Genomic DNA, 11,632 nt, shown 5'->3' on the forward strand with positions numbered 1-11,632 from the left:
CCAACTGGGAAATTTATGTGCAGCCCCATGGAAATTAAACGCTCCGGGCCTGCCCTGGACCAGCTGCTCGGACTTCCTGCTTCCTGAGGCGCTATCCTATTTTGACAAGGATCTATGAAAATAGTGTGAAAAATTATTGTGCAGCTCCCCGCTCGCTTGGCATTCTAAACTCCTAAATTAAGATAAATGAACACATTTAGCCGGAGGAATTTATTTGTTTTGATAAGCGAGTCTGCTCAGATTCGTATTTGGGTTCGCAATTTGTCCAAAAGGGGATGTGTGGTATAAATCTTTCCGAAATAACATATATTCTTTGAGGTAGTGGAAGAAACGCTTGCCTTAATTGGAAACATATACTTTCCTGGCATTCTATTTTATATATTTATCGATTGCCGCTTTTAATAAAAGCGAAACTAAAAGCCAACCGAAGTGCTTTAGTAAAAAGCAAGTATTAGTATTATGATTTGGCTACTTGGCAACTTTTTTAATTTGCCCCAAAGATCAACAGCGGAAGAGGACTCGGGTCCAAATGACTTTGGCTAATAAATAAAGTTTTGCAATGCCCAGGTAAACACTCGGCATGACCCACAAAAAGTTTGTGTCCAAATAAACAGAAAGCAGAAGCGAAGCCAAATCAGAAATGAGAGAGCTCCCGAACTCGGCGAAAGTGGTTTGGCCGAAAATTGTTTGCTGATGTGGCTCAGATTTTTCCTGCAATTAGTTAACCCATAAACGGAAAGTGTTGCATATGAAATATACGGCCACAGAGTGCCAACAAATTGCCCGGAGGCCAGAAAGCTAAAATTTATGAGCTAGTAGGGAAAGGCGGTATGGCAAAAGAACTATGGGAAAACCATTTGCTATCAGGAAAGGCTAGGCTTTGCAACATAAGTTTGAAAATACCTTTAGGAAAAGAATCTTAAAATGCCATATATCAAGAGGGTCGAAAAAATCAATTCCTTTGAAGATTACTAGACCTTTTAGATTAGATGTTTAAATGCCATGTTTCAAGGAAGGCTAAAAAAATAATTATTTAATTTATGGGGAACACTTGGGAAATAAATGATAATACCTTTCGGAATCGAATCCTTAAATGTCATATACATAGTTACGCAGCGTAATGACTTGGAAAGCCACTTAGCTGGGACACCTTTTGGGACCCATGTTTTCCTATTTGGAAGCACATTTTCTGGATTCTGTTCGTGGGTGGCCCACTGGCCAACGTGCTGTCTGAAATGCCTGGGCTTAATTTATCTTGTTGTCAGAATGGGTGGCAGCAACAAATGCAGCCGCAGTAGTGAAATTACTCACACACACGCCGAAACTAAAACTTGGCCAGGTGAACTCCTGGTGAAAGTGAAACTGGGTCGCAAGAAAGTTTCGGCCCACCACCGCCCACTTTCTTTTTCGCTTTGGGGGGACAACAAGATAAAATGGACACACCCAATGTGTTTTTCGTTTTTACGGGGCGAGTGTGAAATAAAGTGAAGAAAATTGCTGCCTACTTTTGGGGCCGCACATATGGGAGGGATGTTGGGTTTTCCAGGGCGGGGTGGCCGGGGTCGAAAGATGGCCAAGCAATTTGTTAGCAGGTCGAGCTGAGAGCGTCTCAGTGCAAATGTAATTTACTGCCAGACGATATACGCTGGCCCACAGAAATATTTTGGCCGCAATTTATTTGCGGCCATTTAAACGAAATAAAACCAAATGAATTTAAAGATCCCCACCCATTTTTGGAAGTGTTCGTGAGAAAGTTATCCCTTCAGTCGCTCGGTTGCCATTGACAAAACTCATTGTTGGACTTGAGCAGAATTAATTTTCCTCCTTTGTCTAGACTAGACGGCCTGGAAGCATTTACAAGCTGACAAGCTTTGCCTCTTTAACCAACAGAAAACGAATGCAAACTATATACTGAAATAATAAATTTTAATTTTAAATAATTACAAATATAATATTTTAATTGAAATATTTAATTGTGACATTCAAGGTAAAGCCGCTGGGACAGGAGAAGCTGATTTTTCCTTTAAATAATTTTTGGCAAATTGGATCCCCTCTTCAGCATTTTGCCGTAGTATAGGTAGTAGTTTTTCCAAAGCCCCTTTCTCGGAATCGCTCATCTGGGGAAGTGGTAGATATCGCTGGATCCCATCCCTTCCCAATTCCAAGGGACTCACGAGGAAAGGGGCATTGGTTAATTCCGAGGCTACAAAGGCGCACTCGACCACGCCCTCCTGACCTCCAAGACCGCGGAGCAGGGAACCTACGAAGTGGGCGCCGGCAAAAGCCATCGATAGGGTGGCCGATCCCTTACCAGCCTTGGCATTGACCACCTCGGTGCCCGCCTCCTGGATGCGATGGGTGAGACTCTGGGTCTCCTTGGAACCACCTTTGAATACCGGCTGACACTGCGAGATGAGCGGCAGAATCGTGATCCCTGCATGGCCACCAATCACAGGGATAGTTACTTCATCCGGAGATATATTCATAGAATCGCCAATGAACTTTTTCGAGCGCACCACATCCAAAGTGGTGACACCAAAAAGCCGACGGGGATCATAGTTTCCATGGGCCTTAAGGACCGCCGCCGCCGTGGGCACAATCATGTTGATGGGATTGGTGATGAAGGCCAGGAGAGCTCCTGGAGAGGCCTTACTAACAGCAGTTGCGACCTTGATTGCCACACGGCCATTGGCGGCCATCAGGTCATCCCTTTGCATTCCCGGCAGGCGTGGCATTCCAGCGGCCACAACCACGACATCCGCTGCAGTTAGAGCTGGTTCCAGTCCCTCCTCGCCGGTAAAACCTACAACCTTTCCCCTCTGACTGACATGCGACAGATCCGCAGCGATTCCCTTCGTCTCGGAGAGGTCATGTAGAGCCAGTTCATCGACTCCAGGACATCGACGGATGAGCAGCGACAGCGGTTGGCCAATTCCTCCTCCGGCGCCAACCACTGCCACTTTTAGAGTACGCACTGCACTACGCCATGGCGCTATTATAATCGATGATTTTAGACCTCTAAGTAAAAACATTTTGATCGCAATGAAATCGTTGTAAAGAGATAAATCCAACTTTTGATGTTGCACAGAGACGCCTACTACTTATAAAAATTTAATTCTAAGGAGAAAAAATTAAAGAAATTAGTGTTTATTGCTGAACATTAGCTAAGTCGTTAGCTTTACAAATTTTATTTTATAGCTCTTTGTTAGTTCTCAATCTTCGATCAACCCTCAAAGCCTTTAAAAGTCTCTTTTATTCTTAAAATATACATTTTTAGGAGAACTAAGTTTGTGTCGTAAGCCCTTATTCAAGATTGCGATTCAGATTGCGATTATGATTCCATTGAAATATCAAGTTTAAAGTAGCTAATTTATTTATTACGTTTAGATAAGCTGCTAAAAGTCACAACTATTTATGCCCTTTACATCACGATACCTGTGCCATTTGGTTCCCCATCGCCTTGTTCTGTAACCCAATCGAACTTCAATCAGTTATTTTAAAAATTTTAAAATGTTAAACCCTAGACTGCTTACCCAGCTGTCCAGAGAGCCTGCGAGGGCCTTCCAGTTTGGATCCGGTGGCTGCCGACGAGGCCTCAAGGTCGCCGTAGTGGGGGCAGGGGGTGGCATTGGTCAGCCGTTGTCCCTGCTGCTCAAGCAAAATCCCCACATCTCCACACTCACCCTGCACGACTTGAAGAATACGGCCGGAGTGGCGGCCGATCTGTCCCATATCAACACCCGGGCCACAGTGTGCGCATTCGAGGGCAAGGATAACTTGAGAAAGGCCATGGACAAGGCGGATATAGTGGTAGTTCCGGCAGGCATGCCCCGGAAACCCGGAATGAAGCGGGAGGATTTGGTGGGCGTCAATGCCAGCGTGGCCTGCTCCGTGGCCTATGCAGCCAGCGACGCCTGTCCCGGCGCCCTGATGGCCTTCATCACGAATCCCATCAACGTGATAGTTCCCATTGTGGCCACGATCCTCAAGGCCAAGGGAACCTACGATCCGAACCGACTCTTTGGCGTTACGAGCCTGGATGTGGTGCGGGCCAAGGCCTTCGTTGGCGATATCCTCAACGTGGATCCCCAAACCGTAAACATACCCGTGATTGGGGGCCACACGGGTCGCACCATCCTGCCCATCCTGTCGCAGTGTGATCCTCCCTACAAGGGCACCGATGAGGAGCGCGAGGCTCTGATCCACCGCATCCAGGAGGCGGGCACAGAGGTGGTCAACGCCAAGGGGGGCCTGGGATCGGCCACCCTGTCGATGGCCTACGCCGCCGCCAACTTCGTGAACTCCCTGCTCAGGGGGATCAAGGGATCGGATGACGAGTGCATAGTGGAGTGTGCCTATGTGGAGTCCGATGTCACCGATGCCAAGTTCTTCGCCACTCCCCTGATCCTGGGACCCCAGGGCATCAAGGACAACATAGGACTGCCCGAACTGGATGATATGGAGAAGCAGGCCCTGGACTGTATGTTGCCTATCCTGAAGGCGAGCATCGATAAGGGTATCAAGTTGGGCGAGGAAATGGTCGACAATTGTTAGTAATAATTAAAATATTTTTTACCTTAAATGATATCGATTATTATGGGGGAATATATCTAAAAAGGGCTTGGATCTATTGTTGAACTGCGAGATTTACCCCATTAAGCTGGTACGTTAAGGAAGCCCTAAGTTTGTAACTTTTCGCTGGCTAAATGTCGTGAGCCGGGCTAAAAGCCACAGTCACAGCTGGGGCTCGGCACCAAACAGTGGCACATTCCCTCGCCGCCGCCAAACGCAGCGGAGCCGCAAATCTTTGCGGTCTCGTCTTAATGGCAAAGAAATTGTGATTTATGCCTCGAGATTTGTACATTTGCACTGGCTGACTTGGGCGAATACGCCCAGAGTACACTTTAATATTTAAGTTGGGGAACATAATTTACTTCCTTGTTGGTCTTAAGTAGTCTGGCACGGGTTAAGGTCGCCACATCTTGCTAAGTTTTCGAAAGATTGCCTAAGCCCTCCCTCGGAATTCCTGGATCTGTATCATTCATTACCTAATTAGTCGCAATTTTATTTTCCAACCAGCCAAAGGTGGCCAAATTAGTTTCCATGTTCAAGTAGATTACATTAATTGAATTGGGCTGCCCACACCTTTTGGGTGTTGGTTTTTGGAAGGCTCAAGCATCTGGTTCAAAAGTATCTGAGTCGACAGTTTGTGCCGACATGAAAACTTAACGCTTTCCGGCTTGTAAGCCTTTAAAAGGCTTATTATGTAATTGGATTTGTCGTCGCCTTTGTTATGGCATGTCCGATGTTATTATTTTGTCATTGCCACTACCAAGTCCGCCATTTAGCACTGGAGGTTTTATGATTTAATTAATGTAAGTAGTTTAAATGGTCTTGATTTTAAGTATTAAGAAGTTTGATAAGGAATATTTTTGAGCAGAATTGTAAGCCTTTGTAAGCCTTTTGCTTTATATATTTTATATATTTTGTGAGTTTCACCATTTGAAAAGTGTTTTTATTTCTAAAAGAAGAGTAATTATAAATCTTATTTTATTCTACTTTTTGAATACTTCATCCAGTAGCTCAAAAAAGAGGCTTGGAAGTTAAACTTCCAGCGCGCTGAACTCCTCAAGCCTTCTACCAATGGCGGATTTGTTTGGGCCACTCATTGTTGCCAGTTTGTTGCATAGGCAGGCAATAATTTGCAGAAATTATACATGACCACTTAAGGTGTCATTAGCGTTAACGACCGCCGAACCGCGGAACGACCGAAATGTGTGTCGGGGCATTATGAAATGTTTAACAGCCTCGTCTGAGGGCCGCCTGCAAGTGTGCGGCTATGTGCACTTTTTGTCGGCGGCCTCCTGTCGACGACTCCTGGCTCTGCGGGCGGAGAGCCCCATAGTGGTCCTGGCCGGGTAATCCAAAATTAATGGCCTGTCAGTCATAGCCGCGCTACAATTTCAGCCCACTTTGGGCCAGGCCCGTGGCAGCAGGGCGGCTACAGCTGCGATTCCGTCTTATAGCCGGTCGTGTGCTACATCCTTTCTTTGTGTAAATTTCCGCTTTCCGTTTTCGGCAAAGTAGACCAAGACCGAGCTTAATCGAAAACGTATGAATGCAGCCGAGATCTAAAAGGCCTGCCTAGAGATGGCACCTGGTGATTCGCTGCATTCGCGAAAGGGCACTTTACTATGAACATATTTTAATGGCTCACCACTCTGAGCATAGAAAAAATGCAGACCTCGATCTCTAAACTTAATATTTGTTAACTTCAGAAGGACAGCATATTTATCCCAAAATTCTAAAATTTTATACATTGATTTGTAGTGTAAGAATTAAAAATTTCTTATATATTTAACATAAAAGGAGCCTCTCAATTTTTTCAATTTCAATAAAATAAAAAAAGGACCTATAAATTGTGAGCAATAAAGTCAGAGACTAAAAACTATTTGAATTTATAGTTTAGAAATACTTTTTTTCTTTAGATGGAAAAACAAGATATTTTTACAGCAATTGAAACGCTAACCAAAATTACACTGTTTCGCAAAAAACCCGCGTTGAAAGTCTTGAGAATCTTTGCTTCCATATCCGCTAAGGTTTTTATCGTAATTAAGCTACACCTTCTAGTAATTATTTTTAGTATTATTTCCCACAAATTTTATTGTGGCCAATACATATTTTTTTTAATTTTAAAATTAGGGAAGGGTCCCCTAATTGAGCGTGATTTCCGTGGGTTCATCAGCTTCCCTCGCCCATCTCTAGGCCAAAGCCACAGCACTTAAGCGCCTTTCGTGTTGCGCTTTTCGGCTCTCCTTTTGGCCAGGCCCAGACTGTGGTTAGAGCAGCCAAGTTATTACAAGCGCAAAAATATTTTCACTTAAGTAGCTGCCACCATTTTGCTCAATTTATTTCCAACATCAAGCTCTCATTCCTTTTTTCAATTTTACACACAATTTTCGTGTAATGTTTGGCTTTCAGCTCGTGCTCTTTTGAGCGAGAACATTTTGCAATCTTGGGCTGGTGAAAAAACCGCTTCGTAATATTTAATTGAATGTTTTCTGTTAAATGTTGTACCGGCCTTTCTCCTCAGGCTTTCGGTCCTGGAAATAAATCATATATTCATCGTTGGCTTACCATTTTAGCCCCAACCAGATGCATATGAAATTTCAGATGCAAAAATCTGTGCAAATTTGTTGGACACTTGACTGCTACTCATACATGCATTTGTTTGCTGTGGGTGGTTGCACCTTTTTTCATGCCATTTCCGGGTCAACTGAGCGGAGGTTTTCTTTTTGTCAGAGTGCCACCCAAAAATATGGGACTCCTGGGAATAAATGAAATTCACAACAATTTTTTTGACATCGTTTTGTGGAAAGCATTTCTGTGCATTTGGGCATTTAACGATGTGTAAAAACGTTTGCAATTTCGGTTAATTGAATTGTTTCTGTATGCAATTTTATGGTGTCTGTACGGGAGTACAGTGAAATCAGTGGGGAATATTAGAATGCACTTTCGAGAATTTAGTTATTTATTTATGGAGTTACTTACAGATAAAGTAGTTCACAAATATAAGCCAACTTAAAATAAACAGGTTATCGGTTTTGTTTGTTGTGAAAGATATAGGGTAGACAGAAAACGTACGTATACATTTATTTTTTCTGTTGAGAGTGCTTACTTTTTATATTGTTCTAGATTTTGCTTATATTGTTATATTAGTTGCTTACCCCAGAAAACCCCAAGTTTCAATGCCTCATGGGGAAATATATTTAACTTAGCGGACCCCACCGCCTAAGTACCGTCTGGAGAAAGTGTTTAGGAAAAGAGCCGCCATCTACGAGCTCTGATTATCTGTAAATCAAATGTAATGAGATACAGTTTGAGCTAGGATTACACTTACACGACTCACACGAGTCTCCCGGGGGAAAGCCGGGCAGAAGGAGCGGTTTTTTACGGCCCCAGCGGAATACGAAGTGCGAGCTTTGTTGGCAATCGGCTGCCAGGACATCCCCGGGATTTAGGGTCGACGGCGAAGCGAGTGACCCATAAAATATCACGTATACGCAGGCCACATGGCCGCAGGAGGGCGCATGATGAACTAACACGAACATATGTTCGTGTGTGCGGATGCGTTTTTATGATTTGTGGCATAAGGCCCGAAACCAGCAGCTGATTGTAAATCTATGCGGGCCTCGAGAACCGCCGGCCCGAAAACCTCCAGTGCGGTCACCCAACCCCGAGGAGGGGAATCGCTTGAAAGTGTGCCCGTAGAATGGGGCCGAGGATGGATTATATTCGCCGGGGTCAAATCCTCTGCGGTTTTGCAAGCTGTCGCCTTCATCTTTAAACTTTAATGGCCGGCCAAAAGTTTTCGGCCGAGTCTAAGCTTTAGTCAACAAAGACTTGGGCACGTCTTGGCCACAGCCAGATGCTTCCGTTCTGGCAGAAGCCGTCGTCCTTATAGCCACCCCCTCTCTGTCCCTGGTTAATTCCCAGTACGTGTCCTGTTAGCGAAACATTTTCCAAATATTTATTTATTATTTACTCTCGTCCACCTTGTTGTTGGCCTTCAAGCGAGCAGATAGGCGAAATAAATAAAAAATAAAGTAAACTAAAAATGTGGCGGGCGGAATTTGATTTAGCCCCTCTTTGACAGCAGGGTCTTAGTGGCTCTATTTATCTACGTGACGTTTTCGAGGCTCTTTAGCCAGATAACAACTGAGAGCTGTCAAACACGACGTATACTTAATATTAATTACCGAAAGCAACAGCAAGCCAAAGTGTCCCCGATAATCTGGGCTTCGCTTTTTTGTGTTTCATTGTAAGCAAAAGGATCTGACCCATCGATAAGTATTGTTTGAACTTCGAGTAATGAAATTTGTGCACTGCCAGAAAAGTTCTCTCACATTCATTCATTCGCTACCCATAAGCAAAGTTGAGTAATTCTCTAATTAAGTCATTAACTAAATTAGTTGGGCCGCTTTTTGCTGAATAATGCTCGAATCGTATTCCAAACTAAGCTAATTACTTGTTATAGGGCAAGAAAATCCTAATTGTGGGCTGTTGCTGTTGAAGGTGATTGATGTTAAGGAAAAACGTTTTGCCTCGTAAGGATGGCTTTAAGAACATAATTTATGCTTTTATGGTAGCGAACAAGTGTTGAATTCTTAACTACATATTTGGTGTGAATATTTTTTGTTTTAATGTTCGACCACAAAGATTTCCTATCTTTCTCGCAGTGCCAACACTTTCATTTCGTGTAAGTGAAGGGCCAGACAGAAATCTAGAAATCTTGGACATGCATTGCGAGCGTAAACCATTCCCCACCACTTGCAATTAACACTAAAATTAATTCATATTAATTAAGGCTCAGGGCCGGGACCAAATGAGAACACACTTAATGCCCGGGGCTGTTAGCTTTTATGGGACTCAAATAGAATGAGGGCGGGGCGGCACTCCGGACTCAGTCGAACAAATACTGACCTCAACAAGGCAAATGTAATAAATAAGAGAAAGGCACAACAAATTGTTCGGCCAAGTCTGGGGGAAATGGGCAAACCCTGACCAGACATAACAACATTCATTAATAAGCACAAACGAAATTGCGCCCAGCTGGATATGGCTAGAAGGAAAAGCGATACAAAAAACACAACCCCAAATGGAGGCAACAAAGCATAACGAGAGCACGCATAATATTAATAACATTTAATAAGTTGCCGGAATTAGCAGGGGGTAGAAAAAACCCATGAAATGACTTGGTAATTATGATGAATTTTTAAACGTATCAAATTCTAGTCAACATATTCCACGCAGACCCCTACGAATACAATCCCAATTAAGCAAAATCCCTGCCATTAAACTAATTAACCTTCATTTAAAACATTTCTGGACCATTTAACTGAATGGTGAAAGAATCCTTGAGAGTTTCCTGGCCTGAATAGGGGCAAATATTTAATGCCAGCTACATTAACTATATACAATTTCACACCTTTTTCTTGCATCAACTTGTTTTGGATTTTCCCTTTGTTTCCTCGGTCTCGTCGACAGGTGAACAGTTGTAACTGATGTCAAGTTGACGTTAAGTTTTCCATAAATTTTTGCCGGAAAATGGTGAGCTTGACAATCAGCCCAAGCAAAATGGTGGCACTGAAAGTTGCTGACATTTGAGAGGAGTACGAAAAAACTTGGAAAACAAACAACGTTGCAGAACGAAAGGGAACAAAGAAAATTAAAGTATTTTAATATTTTATCAGCTATGACATTAACAGCACACCTTTATGTTGCAGTAGGACTTCCTTTATAGTAATTAAAGCAACGTTTTCAATATACCTTGCCATAGCTAGCATTAATATTTGCCTGGAAATACTTGGCACTATCTTCAACATCTCATTTGGAATTTATTAACAGCAAAGCCCTGCATTTTAAGGTACATACGTACTTAGAGCAGTTCAAATAGTTACTCCTCGGGCGAACAATGTCTTAATGTTGCCCCATTGAAGAAAATCTCAAACATGGCCCAGATTCCCGTGCGAAACTTTCAGGCGTAAATTTCAATCAGGCGACTAATGTGGGTGGATGGCACTCTGCTTATATAACGCCCTTATACAATTTCTATAAAGACACCCACCCACCTTCGGTGATATGTAGATGCGGATATTCGGCGGTAGTTCTTAGACTTGGGGCACAGGTGTTGGCAACTACACGACGCCTGATTGCCTACTGTGAGCAGACAGCCGGGAATACATTAATGTTAATGCGCCTTTTGCCGGCGGCCAGAACTGAGCATCCAACCACCAAGTGACATCATTAAACTAACTGCCAAAGTAAATCATATCGTATGAAACTTGGGGCAACAGTTTTGGGTATAGCAACAACCCAGGGAGGGGGAATGGGAAGCCAATCGAATAAATGCTTGGCACCTAAACTCTTCGCAAGCCGGAGACAGTGGCAACAATTTGTCTGGGTGAACATTGTGCATAATATGTGGATCCACTCAATCATATTAGGTATAATTAGGGAGTTCAATTCTCCATAGAGGGCTGCTATTATTATTCGGAATGAGCAAATAGTAAATAATCCTAAAGACGTGTGTCTACAGATTTTGGTAAAGACAGCATTATTAGACAATTCCAATGGCCATTCCTTTTTATCGAACTTACTGTATACACATCAAATAATTTAATTTTGTGTTACAAGCTATAACTGACGTCAATCTGATGACAATTCGATGAATTGTTGATGGCAACTTAGCTGCTGTCAAAGAGCTTATGCAAACATTCTAATTTGGGACCATTATTTTTATGGATTCGAGCAAAGTACTATTTTTTTAATGGGAAAATAACCCTTAGGTTTAAAAAATATATTTAACTTTTGTTTTTAGGTGTCAATACCTGTTAAATTAAAATTTTATTACGAGTTCAAAAAACTAATTCGATCTCCTTGCGATGTCTTTTGCTATTTTTTGTATATCTTTCTATGATCTTATAAATATTTTATAATATGTGGAACAAACATTACAAAAAATGTAAGATTTTAGATGGCATAAATGGAAATACATTTCTCCTCGTTTCCCATCATTCTTCTGGAAAATTCTTTGCTGCGGGCATTCATTATATAAACACATTTGCTTGCG

At 42.7% G+C, this 11,632-nt stretch overlaps 2 protein-coding genes across 2 annotated transcripts; one reads left to right on the forward strand and one right to left on the reverse strand.

Moving 5' to 3' along the window:
* Positions 1 to 1,909: 1,909 nt before the first annotated feature.
* On the reverse strand, positions 1,910 to 3,084 carry LOC108028170 (uncharacterized). Its single transcript, XM_017099831.3, has one exon. It carries the CDS (start codon positions 3,030 to 3,032, stop codon positions 1,983 to 1,985), a length of 1,050 nt encoding a protein of 349 aa, XP_016955320.1. The 5' UTR covers positions 3,033 to 3,084; the 3' UTR covers positions 1,910 to 1,982.
* Positions 3,085 to 3,440: 356 nt separating this feature from the next.
* On the forward strand, positions 3,441 to 4,582 carry LOC108028145 (malate dehydrogenase, mitochondrial). The gene has a single exon (XM_017099802.3). It carries the CDS (start codon positions 3,511 to 3,513, stop codon positions 4,552 to 4,554), a length of 1,044 nt encoding a protein of 347 aa, XP_016955291.1. The 5' UTR covers positions 3,441 to 3,510; the 3' UTR covers positions 4,555 to 4,582.
* Positions 4,583 to 11,632: the final 7,050 nt, after the last annotated feature.

The sequence above is a fragment of the Drosophila biarmipes genome, chromosome 3L (assembly GCF_025231255.1).
Source record: "Drosophila biarmipes strain raj3 chromosome 3L, RU_DBia_V1.1, whole genome shotgun sequence".
NCBI classification, from domain to species: domain Eukaryota; kingdom Metazoa; phylum Arthropoda; class Insecta; order Diptera; family Drosophilidae; genus Drosophila; species Drosophila biarmipes.

What these genes read in the sequence shown, in the direction of transcription:
- LOC108028170 (XM_017099831.3), bottom strand. Translation starts at nt 3,032, where the DNA reads ATGTTTTTACTTAGAGGTCTAAAATCATCGATTATAATAGCGCCATGG.
- LOC108028145 (XM_017099802.3), top strand. Translation starts at nt 3,511, where the DNA reads ATGTTAAACCCTAGACTGCTTACCCAGCTGTCCAGAGAGCCTGCGAGG.